The sequence below is a fragment of the Accipiter gentilis genome, chromosome 5 (assembly GCF_929443795.1).
Source record: "Accipiter gentilis chromosome 5, bAccGen1.1, whole genome shotgun sequence".
Taxonomy (NCBI): Eukaryota; Metazoa; Chordata; class Aves; order Accipitriformes; family Accipitridae; genus Astur; species Astur gentilis.
Genome location: NC_064884.1, coordinates 8,888,812 through 8,907,031, shown reverse-complemented (window position 1 = coordinate 8,907,031; position 18,220 = coordinate 8,888,812). Strand labels below are relative to the sequence as shown.

At 45.4% G+C, this 18,220-nt stretch overlaps 1 protein-coding gene across 5 annotated transcripts in view; it reads left to right on the top strand.

Moving 5' to 3' along the window:
* Nucleotides 1-18,220, top strand: part of SLC24A3 (solute carrier family 24 member 3) — a 185,201-nt gene that overhangs the window by 35,506 nt on the left and 131,475 nt on the right. For all 5 annotated transcript variants that reach the window (XM_049801139.1, XM_049801136.1, XM_049801138.1 and 2 more), the window contains exon 2: nucleotides 394-528. In XM_049801139.1, the coding sequence (XP_049657096.1) occupies nucleotides 427-528 (102 nt within the window). In that variant the 5' untranslated portion in view covers nucleotides 394-426. The remainder of the gene's footprint in view (nucleotides 1-393; nucleotides 529-18,220) is intronic.

Here is an 18,220-nt window from a genome sequence, read left to right as displayed (position 1 = left end):
TACAGAAGTAATAAGTTGCGGGGGTTTTCTCTTGTGTGTGGTGGTTTGTGTGTGGTTTGGGGTTTTCTTCTTTTTTTTTTTTTTTTTTTTTTAAACCGAAACAGTGGATGGTACTCCCAATTTTAGACTGATTGAAGCTTACAACTTCTTGTGAAACCATACATGAACCTTTGAAGTTGTGGAGGAATGGACCTGACCCCTGATGTTTTTGGGACTAAGATGTGGAGCTAATGGCAGTGTATCTTTCCAGTGGGATTAGAAACACCACTGTTTCTAACCCAAGGGACACTGGGTTTGAAATACAAATGATTTGGCTGCTTCAAGCATTCAGGAACAGAATCGGGAGTTGCCTTTGCTGTGCACTCTCATGTATCTGTTGCTCTTTTCCTTTAGGTTATGATGCCCTGAGCTTTTCTGTGGAAAGTAATGACAAATGGAGCGGGAGACAGCTACTGCAAGCAAATGAGAACACGACTGACGTCCCAGAGGATGGGGGGCAGCCGTATGTCAGAAATTGCACTGAACCAGGTAGGAATGAAAGTTGTTTCTGGCTCCTCGGTCTTACAGTTGGCTTTCTTACCTCCAGGTATCTGTATTGGTATCACCTTTACTGCCAAAAACTTGTACTTGCTTATTTTTAACTCAGTAAATATGCTTGTTGTTTTCCATGTATGTATGTACCATATAGGTATTGCAAACTCCCTCAGCAACTAGGGTGAAGAGGAGGACCTGCTGTCAGCTAGAGTACAAGACAATGTTTAATATATACTAATAGCCAAATGCTGGGATCATAACAAGCATGTCTTTTGTGGTTTTTGCATAAACATTGCATGCGTTCTGGCGGCAGGATATACATAGTGATGATGTATGCTAGTAGGATTATTAGCTGAGAAATTAGTAGGTAGTCATATATTTAGTACAAGGACTTTCACCAGCAGTGGTCCCAAAGAAAGCCAGTCTTCTGTAGCTTCAGGTTGGGTTGGGTCTGCTGATAAGGAATAGGGCTCAGTTCATAATGTAGCTTTTTCCTTTGGGGAGAGACGTTAGCAGGGTGGTCCTCATCTTCTTGACTCCTGTTTTTATGAAACTCATAGGAACTTAATATTATTGCTCTGCTGCTCTGTTATATTTTGTTGAAGTCAGTTGACATATTCAGGAGCTTTTGCGGGAGGTGGGCACAAACACATTGGCTGTGTTCGTATGCTTCATGTGTCCCACTTCCTCAGGGATCCACCTGCAGCCAGGGTTAAGGCAAATTGGCTAGAGAGGGTATTTAAATGTAGGAGATGAGCTGATGTGCTTTTTGAACTTGCTTTCCCTGAGCTATTTGGGGCTTTTTGTAAATCTTTGGTGCTTGTTCTGAAAGAGCCCCACTCTATTTAGAGGGGCAGTTTCCTGTCCCGTAGTTAAAAGGACAAATCACTTGCAACCCTGTACAAAAAAACTTTCCATGGACGATAGGAAAAAAAAAACCAAGATGGGGAGTCTTCAATTTGCATCCGATTGATTGCACTGTTTTTATTTCTACGTAAACAGAAGTCATCATAAGATATCACTATTAAAAGAGAAGGCTTTGTAACATGTTCAGTCCTTTTATTTTTTTTCTTTCCACAGCAGAGGTTGGATGTCATTCATTGCCTCAAAGTTCAGGGAGGGGAGGGGAAAGGTGTTTCTCCATTCTTCAGGGCTTACATAGGTTACGTGCCCCAAGAGAAATTCTAACAAATGCAGTTCTTGCTGCACTTCTCTGCCTATAATTTTTCCTCCACTGTCATCCTTAATAACATTTCTGGACAGATGGATGATTATAGACTTTTTTAGACAGTAAAAACTAGTACAAAAATTCTTCTGTTCAATTTTTCACTTGTTTGCGTGTCTCCCATGTAGTACAGATCCAGTCATACAGCTTCACATCAGCATCTGTAGTAACCTTTCCCCCACCACTCTTGGTACATCAGCACCTGCTATCTCACCATCCTCAGCTATTTCTGCTGCCTTCACCAAATAAAGTAGCCTGTAGGAAACGTGTGGGATTTTATTTGTGTTGTGTGTTTTTTCTCCCCCTTTTCCAGAAGATAAAACAATAATTACTAAGTACGTTGTATAGCATTCAGGAGAGGGAAAGTAGAAATACCTAGGTAAATTACTGTTTTTTCTCTGAATTATCATGACGTTACAACAGGATACGTTCTGTAATAGCAAGCTGATTAAAAGTACTGTAGAAAAGAAAGTAAAAGTAGCAAAGTTTAGGTCCCTTGTGTTGTTTTGTGGATTTCATTTGGACCATTATCATAGCGTAAATGTAAATCATTAATGCTAGGCTGGATGACAGTCAGAAATGTTTGAATTGTCTTGGTTTGAGTGGGAGTGGGACTCTATTGAAGTGTCTGTGAAAGTTACCTGATGACTTCAGTGGACTGTAGGCCATGTGCAGAATACTGCAGTTCTACTTTTCATCAAATTAAGTGAGTTAAAGAGCTGGTAGAAGTGATGCTGTAAATAGCATCGGTATGTTGTCTTGTTCTGAATGATTTTTCTGCTGTGTATGATAACATAACATGAGAAAGCCAAGTGGTGTTAGTTGTGCTTTGGGAAGAATTTCAGAATTTTCCCTGCAACTCGGAACGATGCCAGGTTTCTGAATCCAGCACAAAATGGGGCCCCAGTTGTGAGCCCATACAACTTCATCCTGCTGCTCTTTTTTCTAATGCTAAGAGTAAAACAGCCATTCAGGAGATTGAAATGGGACCTGATGATGGAGCTGGGCTGCTGAGGTCAGTCTAGTCTAATGCAAGGTTAACCATTATTCCAGCAGATTAGGATGAGGAGACCTTCAGTGCAGTTCCGAAGAACAGCTTTTGTGTTTAAAAGTGTAGGTAGCAATAGGGCGGTTCAAATCCATGTACAGCTCTGACGCTAATAATTGTTGTTCTTAAAGCTGGTGGAAGGCTTGATTCAACACTCTTTCAGGTCAGCACGGTTGTCCTCCTGCTGGCTGTGTTAGTGCTGGATCAGGCCCCCGAATGGTGTCTAACTCTGAAGTGACAGTAGAGACCTGAACTAGTGCAGTAGCCAAGAAGCACAGGAGTTCACTAAACATGTCTGCCTTTGCCTTCACTAAGTGCTTGCCTATAGAGTGCTGCTCAAGGAAATGAGGCAATTTGGCTAAAATTGTGATGTTGCTGAGCATAATTCACATGTGGTGCATAAACTAACCCAAAGGTGTCTGTTGTTACTTGGGAATGAGCAGAACTTAAACCTCCTTAGCATCCCTGCGGGCATGCACTTATGCACATTCAGCCTTCAGGTGCTTCTCTTTCCCTTTGGTGAGTATTGATAGGAGAATGTTGCCTGAAAAGACAAATTTTTTTCCTGCTTACTTCCAAAATTAAGTTGTATAAACACCTACAGCTAGGCAAAAGTGAGTGTTTAAAAAAGCAGTTTCACCTCATCTGTTGGGGGAGGGAAATAAAATGCCTCATTTTGAAGTGTTTTGTGGTTTTTTTTGCAACACTTGGCTTTTTTAGTCTGTTGGCAGTAAACACATTTTTGCGTGCTAAAGGAAAGAACTTTTTTCTTTAACTGCACATGTATTTTCAGGCTTATTTGAAAGCCTGGCATGACATTTGCAAACTGGTGGGTTTATTTTCTAATGGTTTATCCATTGGGCTACCTAGTAGCATTTTATCATCAGAACTGTTCCAAATAGTGGGGGTTCTGCTCACTTTTCCTTTGAAACATACATTGTAGAAATATTAAAGGGGTGAAATGGACCGAATCCAGCCTAAATACCGTTTTTTGTAAATTTTTTTTTGTCCTTTTGTAATTTTTCACTCTGAAGCTGTTGCAATTGGAGTGATAATATGGTCTTTTTGAGCAGTTACCTTTAAAATGCACTGCTTGTTCTGTACTCTAGCCCTGATTCACTGAACCCCCGGGGATTTTTGAGCCCCGCAGTACAGCACTTGGAAATAAATCTTGCAAGGCTCAATCTGGAGGAAGGCTGCTTCTGTATCGGGGTAGCAGATGAGAGGGGACTGTGTTTCCTTTCAGAAATCTGTTGAACTTAGCTGATGCAATGATGACATGGTAACCTTTCTTCTAGCTCCCTTGCCCTCTCGGTGCTGACAGAGTTGGTTAAGTGTTGTGCATATGACTTGGTTAGGGTCCAGCTCTGAGTGACTGGCTCTAGAAGCATTTGCAAGCTGGTGCTCAGCTATGGATGATGCTGATGAAAAAGTGTGCTCCCCAAAAAAGGCAGGGAAAGTAGCAGGGCATGGCAAATGGATGAGATGAAACGCTAGCCTCAAAAGACCCCTATCTTTACAAATCTACTAGATTATTTTAGCTACTTGTTGCTGTCGGATCTGGGTACCTGCCAGTATGCTTTGAAACGTCAATTTAAGCCTTATCGCTGTGAGTCCTGTTAACAGAAAGAAGCTGAGAAATATTCATCGTTTGGTCTGCCCTGATCCTCTTGCTGTATTTGATGGTGTTGAGTGCTTGTGGAGGCAGAACAACAAAGCAGCCCACTTTTCTACAGAGCCTCTGGTCTCCTGTCTCCTGTTCCCTTCTTTTCCAGTCCTGTAATCCTACCTGCTTAGCCCGTCCTTCTTGGATCCCTGGTGGCTCTTCAAGGGAGTGCTTGACTGCTGTCGTGCAGCAGATGTTCATCTGGCCTCTCCTACCATCCTCCCGTCCTTGTGGTACCCATGTGAAGGTGTGTGGAACTAGAGATGGACGAAAAAATTGGACAGAGATTATTCACAAAAAAAAGTGATATTGTTTAACTAAAACACTTGTGATTTTGGGCTAGGTTTGGCAGGCAGTTTTAGCTAATACAAAAGATGATGAGGAAAGAGTGAGAAATACTTGTGTTACTTCAGGCAAAGTATCATTGAACCACCTAGTCCTGTTTAGAAATATGACTCACTCACTGGAAGCCAACAAAAAGGATTAAGCTGATTTAATGTTGAGCTTTGGGTCAGGTCCGTGTGCTACCAAATTCAGAGCTAAGGTTGCACTACAGAAATTCAGAGAAACTTACTCTTAATTCAGACTTGGTTTATCAGCTGTCATGAAGGTGACAAGCTCATAGGCTGTGTCAGGATGGGACATAATGTGTCTAGAAATTTGTTAGAGGCTGCTTGCTTGTGGCACACCAAGGTCCGGATGCCACCCCTCGTTAGCTCCTCACTAGACTGACATATGTTTCCGCTGACAAGCTGTCATCGTGTTCCTCCTCTGGTGTTACTGCTTCCCACTGCCCGGCCACCACTCCCACCTTGGAAAGGCTGTAAATAAAATAACAGCTCTGCTTAAATGTGCCATTTTAAAGTCATTATCAGTAATAGCAGGAAATACGTGATTACTGCAGAAACTAAAAGATCTTGGTGTATTCATTTAGACCCTCAGGCACAGAAGTGTTTAATTTAAACAGCCAAAGAAGTTTTTAATGCAATTATTTCTTACATTTCCTCTTCTTATTTCAAAAGCAACTTTCTCTTTTATCCATATTTCTCCAGTGAGTCATAGATTATGATAATGTAATTTGTAGTGCTTGGCTATGAAGTAGGTAACTCTTCCAGACTGCTTGCTTATGCTTGTTACCATTTCTTTAGAGCCCTTTTTGCGTCGAACCACAAACCTTAACCCACAAAACCCAAATCACCTCGTGTATTTGTGCTTTCTGATCTCTTTCCTGTTAAACGTTTGCTCGCCTCTGTTTTGCATACCCAGGTAGTGAGATGGATGGCAACCACCGCTGGTTTCTTGGTGAACAGCTCGGTGACCGAGCTCTGCCTGGTGTGTGGCGTGGCCTGAGGGTGGAAGGAGAAGAAAATGTGGTCGGTTATTGTACCTTTTTCTCTTGGTGTGGGAGAGGAGTCTCGTGCTTTGGTGCTGGCGTGGGCAGGCTGGTGTTAGCAGTAAGCGCTTTCCTGGTTGATAAACGTAATCTCCAAAGTGGTGTTTCCTCTGTGTTAAAACAGAGCAATGCAGTCCTCTTTCCTTGAACTCACCCCGGGGTGTGGATTTGCTGAAGCACAGGCCGAACAGGTGGTTTTCATCCAAAACAGTAGCAGCTGTCTGTGCTGAAGAGGAAACCATCTCTACACCCTCACGTGTGCAAAGACTTATGCATGTGCTCAGCTTTAGGTTGTCCTGGGTTGTTGCGCCCAGAATGACAACCAGAGAACACACGCAGTGCATGAGACCTGTGTCTTTACCTATAAAAACATTGCTGGTGCTAGAAGGGGAACTGTTGGAACGCAGTGGGATTGAGCGCACCCTCAGCAAATTTGCCAACCACGCCAAGCTGTGTGGTGTAGTTGACACGCTGGAGGGAAGGGATCCCATCCTGAGGGACCTTGACAGGCTTGAGAGGTGGGCCTGTGTGAACCTCATGTAGTTCAACAAGGCCAAGTGCAAGGTCCTGCACATGGGTCGGGGCAATCCCAAGCACAAATACAGGCTGGGTGATGAGTGGATTGAGAGCAGCCCTGAGGAGGAGGACTTGGGGGTGTTGGTTGACAAGAAGCTCAATAGGACCTGGCAATGTGGGTTTGCAGCCTGGAAAGCCAACTGTATCCTGGATGGCATCAAAAGCAGCGTGGCCAGCAGGTCAAGGGAGGGGATTCTGCCCCTCTACTCGGCTCTGGTGAGACCCCACCTGCAGTACTGCATCCAGCTCTGGGGCCTGCAACACAAGAAGGACATGGACCTGTTGGAGCAAGTCCAGAACAGGGCCATGAAGATGATCAGAGGGCTGGAGCACTTCTCCTCTGAGGGAAGACGGGCTGAGAGAGCTGGGGTTGTTCATCCTGGAGAAAAGAAGGCTCCGGGGAGACCTTATAGCAGCCTTCCAGTACTTAAAGGGAGCCTACAGGAAAGATGGGGAGGGACTTTTTACAAGGGCATGTAGTGATAGGATCAAGGGGTACTGGCATTAAACTGAAAGAGGGTAGATTTAGATTAGATGTAAGGGAGAAGCTCTTCCCTGTGAGGGTGGTGAGGCACTGGAACAGGTTGCCCAGAGAAATTGTGGTTGCCCCTATCCTGGGAAGTGTTCCAGGCCAGGTTGGATGGGGCTTGGAGCAACCTAGTCTATAGTGGAAGGTGTCCCTGCCCATGGCAGGGGGGCTGGAACTACATGATCTTTAAGGTCCCTTCCAGCCCAAGCCATTCTATGATTCTGTGAAAACTGCACAGGAGATCATGGCAGTGGCAAAAGTGCCTAGCAGATCCCAAAATTGTAGCACAGTCTATGATGGACTTGCGTGCTAGAAACAATGTGTATTAAGGGAGATGCTCAAGCACAGAAGTATTTTAATGGGTGGAATTGTCCTGAGATTCCAGCTTGTGTTCATGCTTCTGCATGTACAACAGCACGGTCTGTCAGCGTTTGGGGATGTGCATATCTGGGCAGCAAAGTCTGAGTTGTGGGACTGATAACCATTCGCACTGAGGCTGGAGAAGACACAAATTAAATGTGAGTAAGATGTGTTCATCATTTCAGTAGACCCTTGATATTTGGGTGCGGAGGGTGATGGTGACTCCTTCATCTCCCTTGCTAACATGGACTTTTTGCCTCTTGGCCTTTGTACCTGGAGATATGGTGCCAGGCTTGGATTCTTTCCTTTCCGAACATCCTTCAGCGTTTTGCCTCTGTGAGGTGCAAGGAGTGGTATCTTTATAAGCCTGGGTTTTGTTTTAGTGGGGTAGGCTTGTGGATGGGAAATGGGAAGACATACAAAACAAAATTCCTCTGGAATTCCTCTGGAAAGGTGCTGGAAGTAGCTGCTGACAGAGTGAGCAAGACTGCTCTTGCTCCACTGCTGCCGAGTTCAGGAAGGCCTTCTTTATGAGCAGATATAATATGCTATGTGAAGACTGATTTTTTTTCCTCTTCTTTTTTTTCTCCTGTCTGAACAAAAATGCACTTTTTTTTAAAAAAAAGGTTGCTTTCCCTCAAGCAAAATTATTTTTTCCCTAGCAAAACAGAAAGTAAAAATTTGTTTCTGCCTAGCAAGTTGCAAAATCTTGCTTTCACTTGTGGAAACATTAGAAAAATAAATTGCTGTAAGTTTAGTAACAAAATGCCCTCGAGGAATATAAAGACGACATTCTTGCCTCCCTCAGCCATAATGCTTTTGTGAATTTGACAGAAATTTGCTCAAACTTCTGCTCACACACTCTGCTTCTGTCTGTTGATTGCTCTCTTCCACCCTCCCCCGCAAAAAGAGAAGACTTGACAGAAGTCAGGAGTGTGAATCCTCTTGAGTGAAGGCTGAGAGGGAAGAGGACTGAGTAATGCACACCAGCCTCTCCCGCTTGATGGGAGCGGATTGCTTACGTGCTGGTAGGGGTCATCTGTCTGCAAAGGCAGACGTGAGCAGGTACTGTGAGGCTGGGGCTCGGGACCTGGGGCTGCTCCGTGCCACGGATGCTCCATTGCAGCCGGGTGTCACCTCTGTGCACTCTGCAGGCAGACGTGGCCGTGTCCCTTTCCCTTTGCCCCCCGCACCACCTCTCATCTAGGTTAAAATGGTTTAATGGTTTTGGTGCCCAGTATCACAATGATCCAAGGAATTCCAGTTTCAAGGACTTCAGTGTACTGTCGTTCACTTTTATTTTCCCTCCTTGGTGCTTTGCAAACGAGAGTTGTAATTTGTCCCAGCCTGATACAGGAGTCCTCTGTCTGGGGATTGAGGTCTGCAGTACTAAACCAGAAGTGTACCTATGGCAGGGTTTTTTCCTGTACTAAAAGTGCAGAACACTGGGGCTCATGCTTTGGGGGCAGAGGGTCACAAGTGATGCACCATTGCCTTGGAAAGCTGCCGTGTCACTCCTCATGGCGAGCAGCACAGAAAGGCTTCATCAACTCCAAACCTAAAGCATTAGAAATCCATGATGTTGGGGTTAAAACCTCAGAAATAAAAATAGGTTTGTGTGCTGGCATGGAGTTAGGTTATCTTTTCCTGCAGTCAGGAAGGAGAGATGTTCTCTTGATGGGAACAAGAGCTGAGGTTGTGGTGCTGTCACCTGGCCCCAAGAGTTGAGGCTGGAAGAGACCAGCACTAGTGTGGGCAAAGCTCCATGTCTGACACCTGCTTTTTAACTAAACGTGGTTTTTGGCTAGGCTGCGTGCCTCTACAACCTATATCTCTGGCTGAGGGGAAGATGCGAGGCAACGATACTGGGGTTTGGAAGAGTTCTTCCTCGCTGACCCTGCCTCCTTGGTTTGTTAGAAATATTGTGAATGATTTTCCTTTTCACACATGTTTGCCAGGGGCCACGCACAAATGCATTAGCTGCAGGATGTTACAGTGTTGATCTGAAAATGGGTACACTCAGCTCACTTACCTGTAATTATCTTTTTGCGGTGGTTTTTTGTTTGGTTTTTTTTGGCAGCTGGAGTGTGTCTGTGGAGCCAAGTTCAGATTCAGGTGAAATTGGGTCAGCAGAGGCAGAGACATGTGCACGCCATGTCTCTGCTATTTACAAGCCTCTCATCCTATGTTTCAGGTAGGACAAGCCTCATTGGACACAGGGGAGAGCATGACGTGATTTTGTTCACAGATGTTCTTGTTAGCCTATGTCAGGGAAGTTGACCTATGAAAGTTGTAAAAAGCTGCAAGGGATACTTAAAAGATAACTTGCAGATGGTGGAAAGTATTCTGCTCTTTGATATTAAAGCAGCTGGGTTTTTGGAGGGTATTTTCCACTTACCTGGTCCCTGGAATGATTTCTCAGGCTCCAGAAATCTTCTGCAAACTTTTGAATAGTATCTTTCTCTTCTCTCAGTGGAGTTAGGTTGTTTTTTGTTTGGTTGGTTTTTTTTGTCTTGCAGTGAACTAGAATGAGAATTTATTTCCATGACTGGGAAGACATTTAGTCTACCTGGTGGCAGTTTCAATGTCAGTATCCCACCAAATGGGTGGCATTACGGGGAACTTCCAGGGACCAGCAGACCCTTGAACCTAGCAGGGAAAGGTTACGCCAAGAAATGTTTTTAACAGGGAGGAGCCATTTACCATTGCAAGAGCTGGCCAAGGGAGTGGAAAATACAGCATCTCTTTCCCCTTCAGAAGGAGGGTGTCTTTCTCAGTAATAGTCTCCTGTCACGTGGAGGACACCAGCTGTGAGATGCTGGTTGGTGAGCTCCACGCAGGAGCCTTGGGAAGCCTGGTGTTCTCCTGGGTTGCGCCAGTGTAGTGCACGTGAACAGGCTGGGAGCTGGACTGGTGTCCTTCCTACCACTTCAGCAGGCAGCGAGGGGCTGAATGCTCCAGCGTAACGTGGGAACGCTTGCCCCGCAGGGGCCTGGCACTGCCACTTGCCTCTGGGCTGGCCGTGCACACATCTACATACGGTGCTCGTTTGCTGCAGTGTCAGAACAATTATCCTCAGGCTGGGATTTGGCACTGTGAACCTCCTAGCTCTGGAGTTGCTTTGTGACTTGGTTTTGCTGTTTTATTTATAAACATGTTCAGCTGCTCTGGAGTTGAAGCCGAGCGAAGCATGTATTTGAATCAGCCTTGGTTGTGGCTGAGCTGCGTTCTCGCTGCGGGGTTTGCTTTCTGGGCTGTATTTTGCAGGGCCTTGACCTGTGGGGACTGTTGGATTGCAGGATCTCTTTGAAGAGGTGGTCACAAGTCCTTTCTTTAGGACTTTTCAGTCGTCTAAGGGGGCAACAACACAAGTGTTGCTGTGTTACGTTGGCATGTAGGTGAGCAGATTCCTTAGCACCAGCCACTCTGAGGCAGGATCTCCTGCGGACTGTACAGCAGGACTGTACCTGGACCACATGCTCAGAACAATTGCTTTTTGCTGGGTGCTTAAAAACTCTGATCTCCAAAATCATGCAGTTCCCTGGAAAACAGGATCCTCTGTGCACATACAGGAGGCCGCTGGCATTCTTCCTGCTGAAATTTTACCAGTGTTCCCATGTGATTATGTGTGCGAATCCAGGAGCTGAAGCTTTAGGGAGAAAAATAACAAGCTCTGTGATTAAAATCAAGAGGTGGCAATGCTATTTCCCAGTTTATCCTCAGTGTGTTCTCTTGCATTGATGAAACGACAGAATCAGAAAAGGAAGGGGAGCTAAGTGGCAAAACAAAGTAAAACCCAAATCCCCAAACCAGCATCACCTCTATGGTTTGTAGGCAGGGGAAAGGTAGTGAACTCGTGAGCCCATAGTGCCCTCATCAGAAAGCTGCTGTTTATTTTTGCAGAATACATCATTGCATATGTATCAAACAGTTGTAATTAAACCACTACTTGTTCTAATAGAAAAGAATCTCATTAGACCCATTGGCTCCTGGCTTATGAGTACTCAGCCTCCAGCCTTCTGTGTTGCAACACGACTGAGATGTGCACTGGTAGTCTGCAAAATCTCACCTACTGGGACTCATTTGCCTAATTGGTGATACTTGCGATTAGCATGTTCCCATTGTAATTGTTGTTTCTGGTCGAAATTACTGTATTGTCATATGCTAGCTGTGCAATAAGGGCCTTGCGGAGTGTTTATGGAAGATTTGTATATCATGCTGGGTGTTGAGTGAAGAATGCCGAAGGATAATTGACTGTTGCTACCCAAGAAGCATGTTGATAGTCTTGAGAAATGATGACAACGGGGGGAAAAAAAAAAAGGAATAATCCCACAGGGAACAAGGAACAGATCTTAACCTGTACACCTGCTGCTATCAAAGACACAGGAGGACATCATTTGAGATCCAGTAAGAAGTGCAACCCATTTGGCATGGTAGCTCTTCCTAGTATCCCATTTATCAAGTCGGTGTTTTGCTTTAGGCTGCCAGCGAACTTTACTGACAAAACCTGGAATAGGGAATGCTGGATGTGGAATTGCTGGCTGGGAGAATTTAGCAGTAATAGTGGTAGGGAGCACACAGCTGCAGTACCCCCATAAGGTCTGCATCTGATACCTTGAAGAGATCGTTCGGTGCAGATCAGTCCTTACTGCTTCAACCTCTTGTTCCCCTTTTCATCCATGTCCCTCCAGGTGCCTGGAAGCACCCACAGCCAGGTAGATTTGCCAAAATCCAAACCTTAGCCTCTTGTATTTCACAGCATTTTGCTAACAATCGACTGCTTAGTTACTTAGTTTTTGAAATACAGTGCAAGGGCTTATGGAGAGAGAGATACTCGGCTAAAAACTATGAATGGTGTAAGCCCATAGATAGGGCTACAGCTTCTGATCTCTTTTCTCTTTCTAGTCTTCATTTGGACTGTAATGAAGTGACCTGCCTGCAACCTACTAGTCACCATTTAATTAAACTTGTTCTCTAGGGATTGCTAATCTGGCAGCCTTTGGCCGTGCTAAATATTATCTAGATGTGAAATACTGACCCTGATGCTACTAATCACAGTGAGAAAGCTTTGCCTCGTACATGCTTTTACTAAAGATCCTTTCAGGCCTGTGACTTGAGCGTGGCCAGTGGAGGCACTGGGATGTGTCCTTCCTGGGAGGGGAGGGCTGTGCAACCGCAGAGGGAGGTTTCTGGCATGCCCATGTAAACCTGGAGGAGGAAATGGGTCGCTGAACGTGTGTGTGGGACTCTTGTGTTGGAGACCAAAGGCAGGAGGGCACTGTGCTGGCGAGCTGGTTTCTCTGCTGAAGGGGCGTGGAGCCTAGGTGACCTGTGCCTGCAGGAGCAGCTGCTTCTCATCTCTGTCAGAGACCAAAAATGCCCTTGTGGTCATCCCTGGACTCAAGCTTCTGGTGCCCGAAGACCTGCCTGCTGAAATGCTCTGCCTGTGGGTATCCTGGTCACGGTCTGCTCTGGAGTGTGCTAAGAGTTTGAAACTTGTTTTGTTGTTTATGTAGACTTGCCAAACAAATAAAAAGTAAATGTGGCAGAGTGCTTATCTGAGGTAAAGGCAGCCTCTTTTATCCCTGTTGTAAGTTCTTTCCTTTTCAAAGACAGTGATCAGTCTGGATAAAACACAGCTTTCAACCTGTGGGATTCCAGTCTTATTTGATGGAGTGGGCCATGTAAAAATACATTTATTTTTACAAAGAAAGGAAATATGAGGTGGAACACAGCTGTTTTGCAATGGAACTCAAATATTCCTTGGATGATCTGATGGATTGTGTTTGCACACATAACTTCATGGGGGACGAACACATTTTTTTCAGTTACATCCTCTCTAAAGGAGCTGCCTACTTTATCTCTGGGAAAAAAAATGCAGGTAGCAAATATCAACATTCTTCAGTACAAAGAGGGGGAAAATATTTTCCCAAGTACGTCATCAACCAGTACTACAGTTACGTAGCAAGAACCCATGTTTAGAATAACAGCAGTGGAGGGGGAGAACCCCGTGTCCCTTTTTATGATTATTTTTTGCCCTCTGAAATGACTTCAAAATTCCCAGAAATTTTCTCAGGTTTCTTTTTTGGGCTTTTTTTGTTTGGTTGGGGTTTTTTTGCTCATTTTATTTACAGCAATGAGACTTGCTTCCTTGAACTTTTAGTGAGCTTGGGTTACTCCTTTGGTTATTGTGTGTTGTGGAAAAGGCAGCAGAGAGGTTTAAAATACTGAAGAGGAACCATTGCTTCCAAATCTTTGCATTTAAAAGGTGTTAAGAAGCAAAGCAGGACATCAGAAATTAATAAATACCATATCATAGCTTTCTGAACTGGGTTTTACTTCTCTGACACCTCAGGATGCCAGGCTGCTGTAGTACATCGCTCTAGTAATCTGAGAAGTCTTCCATGAAGCCCGAGACCTGAATTTCTAAGGAGGTGAAAAAAAAAAGTGTCGAGTCAGACTTCTTCCTTTCTCTTGGAAGAAAACGTGCTTGGATTTTTATATGCTGAGCATGGAAAGCAGGACTGTTGTGGGTTTTTGGATTGGCAGCTGGGAAGAGCCAGCGGTCCTCTGTGTGGTGGTGGTGCTGGTCCATGCCAGTGGTTGCCTCTCCTTCCTGCCAGTCTGCTGCAGGCTCCCGGGTGGAACGAGGGCAGCCTTCTCGCTCCCGGCCCTGCTGCCGGAGGGGGTCCATGGCAGGGAGCAGCGGACCGACGTGCTAGAGAGGTGTTTTCTCTCCCTGACTCTGGCGTGGGTCTGCTGGGAGATGTGGGTCCAGTCCTCTCTGTGCCTTGGCGGCAAGACGGCACAGCTAATGCTGACGGGCAGCGTAGGGACTGTGCTGATGAAAAGCACGCTGTAAGGAGTTATTACCAATTCAAAATCTGTAAATTGCAAGCTATTGTGTTCACGATCCTTTTTGGACTGTCTTTCTGACCAAATCAGTGACTGACGCTTACTTAGGAGATGCAAGCTGCTTGACGCAGTGTGGCCTCGGGGCATTACTGAAGTACAAATAACGACTCGCAGCTGTAATAAAAGTAAATGTGTACCAGATGTAGATATTCTATATTGGTCAGATACCAGAATAGGTGGGGTTTTTTTACATACCTGAATTATTCTTCTGTCATGGTAAACGCAAATTGTCCACTTAAGCATTTAAAAATACATTGCTGCATTTTTGTAAAATGTCATAATTCTCCCCAGCATCCTATATCCATCAAGCTCCTATTCTGTGAACATACTTCCTGCAACATCTTGTTATGCTGCTGGCTTCTCCCAGAGCAGTGACAGCTGGCTTTTTAAACCATTTTGGAGCTCAGAACAGATGCAAGTTCTCACAGGGCTGCAGAAGTCTGCAAGCCATGGCTGTGCTGTAGCACAAACACAGATTTTGGGAGGGGGACTTCTGAATGATCTAAATTATGTTTCCCGTCTTTTATTAGTAGAGAGATTAAGTTGTCCACCTGTGGGCAAACTCTGGGCAGATTCTTAGGTGATGTAAGTCTGACAGGCTCTGCTGAACTCTGCTGGCTTACATCAAGTGATGGTTTAGCCCTTGATGACACAGTGTTTTCAGCGTTTGTTTGTGCAGGTAGGACAGATCCAGGTCCCTTCTGCAAAACTGGAGGAAGGAGGGTTTTCTGTAGGACCACAACAGGTATTCTGGGCTGCTGCATCATTTCCCCCTTCTTAAAGCAAGAGAAGGATACGGCAGCAGCATCTGCAGCTCTGGCATGTGGCGAAGCCTCTGGGATGGAAATGTGGGTAGGTTGGAAAGGAGGTGGTGGAGAGAGCTGGATCCGAGCTGAGGAGCGGGCTACACGTGGGTAGTGACCTCTGGAGAGCGGCCTGGGCTGGAGCCAGCGGCCAGAGCTGCTTAATAGGAGAGAGCTGAGCACAGGGACCACCAGCCTTGGGGGCTGTTGTCCTCTGTCCAGAGCAGCTCTGCTGGTGGAGGGAAGGGCTGCCACCACTGCAGTCCCACCGTCTCTGGCCAGGGGAGGCGTGACCGCCTTAGCCGGGTTTCTGCTGAAGGGAGCCCACCAGCAAGGTGCCCGTCCGCTGCCGTGCCGGGGCTGGGTGGTGGTCAGCGGGTCTCCTGCCAAGACCCCTTCTGCAACTTTAGGCCTATTGATGAGCCTTCCGCAATAAAAATATATACATTTTATCCTATTTTAAAGTCTCTTTGTGCTGCTAGAAGGGTAGAGGGAGCAAGCTTGATAATGAAGAAAATCAGGGCAAGTGGTTATAAGCACATGCTTTAAATTTTGGTGTGTCCATGGTATTTTGCAGATTGAACATGAATGTGTAAACGAGGGCCTCAAGTCTTAATTTAAATTTCAGTGCCTTTGGGGGTGAAAGCTGATGTAACTCCAAGATCTGTCCCAGGACAAGTCTTTATTAGAGTTTCTGTTTTAAATTTGGGGTTTTGAGCTATTACTGTAAAAGAAGAAAAATAACATCTGGCCCCATGTTACAAACTGGATTTTTGTTGCTTGTTTTTCAATTCTTGCCAGTAGTAAGTATTTAAAAATCAAAGGTCCAGATTTTCCACTGATGTAAATTATTACTAGCTCCATTGACTTCATTGAGTTTACACTAGTTTTAAACGACCGAGGATCTAATACAACATCCCAAGTCAAGATTTAATACAGTCAGGATGGGGTCTTTATCATCTGTCATTTGCATTTTAAGCAGTGCTTAATTGTATAGTTTTTATACACAGACACGTGCATAAACTCACTTATGCATGCACAGAATAATGGTTTTATATACTAATGCTGAAGCAGTTTAATTTAGTGCACAGCAGTGGGTAAAATAACAGTATTTAATTAAAATGGAATTTTTTCATGGACTGCATAAAGAATTTTCCAGATCAGATACTGGTTACCCATATGTGCAAGTTCTTTGTTATTTCCTTGCTGTCCCTGTTAGGAAACGGAGATGAGTTAGGTTTCTTTCTCAAAGGGCAGGCGACTCTCTTGCTGCCTGGTGCTGCTGGTGACTGAGCAGGTGGTAAGGAAGAGAGCTCCCACGTTGGTCTGGGCTCTGCAGAAAGATTTGCACTCATGAGGGGAGCAAAGTCTTTTGTGCCAGCTGTGGTGAAACCACACAGAAAGAGAAATCTTCTGTGCTGCTCTTACAGCCTGTGTGGATGAGGTTTAAGGTAGGAGGTAACAGAGGTAAAGTGACTGATGCCCCAGGCTGGTTGAAAAGCCAGGGAGGGCAGCCATGTTCTGTTCTGTAAATCAGTGCTGTTTCGCCCCAAAGCCTCAGCCGCAGCAGAGGTGATAGCAGTGATCCTTGCTAAGCAGCCTTCCTCCTCTGCCGCCGAAATCTTGCGTGCCAAGTGCCGAAGCTCAGGTAGCGTAGCGCGTCTCGTATGCTTGATGAGTTAGCATTACAAATACAGAACTGTCTGTAAAAGCAAGGCATGCTCTGTGCAAAACCAAATAACAATGAAGAACGATGGTGGCTGCTTTGACTTTTCAAACCAGGTAAACATCCATGCATCCCATAGTCACCGGCTTTGTTGTGGTACTGGTTGCATGGAAAGCCTCTCTGTGCCTTCATGTTTGCTTATCCAAAGTTAATGGGAGGTTTTCAGATTTGTTTTCACTTCCATCCCAAATTTCAGGATTTTAGGATAATGTCAAATAGCCTAAAATTTCAGGATAGTGTCAGATACCTTTTAAAGGCCAAAAGATGCTTCTGTGAAAAAAGTAGTGGTTCTGGGGGAGCCATTACACGAGCTGTCTGGCTGCTTCTGTCAGGTCAAGCCTTCTCCTGCTCTGTGCATGTCCTCCAGACTGATCTTGTCACTGCGCTGGTGGCCAAAGTTAGTGGCCAGGCGGTGCTGCAGCTTTCTGTCCCCACCAGCAGTCTCAGGACCAGAAGGCATCCCCCACCCGTAGGCACGAGGCTGGATGCAGAATCTGCCAGGAGCTTTAGAGGTTATTTGCACAGCGGTGGTCGTGCATCCCTTCTGGAAGGGGGAAATGCTTCGGAACATACCCTTTTCTTGGTTTTATGTGTATATACATATGCATAGATCAAAAGAGAGATGGGATTAAAAAGAAAGAGTGGTTGTGACCAGTATATTTGTAACCAAAGACAGTCCTGAGTCCACAGCCTGATGAATACAGAAGCAGTGTTAGCCCAGGCTTCTGGTGATGGACAGGCAGGTGCTGACAGGCTGAATGACCACTTCTAATTAGCACTTATTAATAGTCTCAGAAGAAACTGACTGGAGAGTTAGCTTCTGTGCTGATGACTGTGACTTCCAGGTGACCTGAGCACTGTGATGCTCTGTCCTTCTACAGCTTGGCAAGCTATGCACGCCCTGGCTGAGTGACATTACCTGCTGAAGCATCTTGGTAACTACCCTACCACACCAGCATCATCTCGTGAAGGGCTGTTATTAGTCATGAGCGAGTGATGCTGTCTTCCCATATTCTTAATTGATGGGAGAGGAAAAGGAAAGGAGGAGGTGATAATTGTTTTGTGTTAAACCAGGGATAATTACTGCTATAGAATTCCACTAGAAAACAGAGCAGCAATTAATTATTCATCGTCACAACTCAAATGCGGATCTGCAGAGTTAGGGTTCACAGCTTCCTTTGGGCTGGGTTATGGCAGGGTGGTTGAGGAGTGAGCCTTGCTTGCTGCCCCATTGCATGGATGGCTCCCTCAGGAGGATGCTGCTTTTGGGGTCTCTTGGGGCAGTTGCCAGCAGAAGCTAAACCTATTGCTCCATAAAACCTGGCTGCAAGCCGAGTGCCTTAGGGGACCCCTGCCTGTGTTTGCGGTAAGATGTGGCCTTATCTGTGTGACACAAATGGGTCGTCACATCTGAAGACTGACCCTGTCATAGGAAGAGGGGGGCT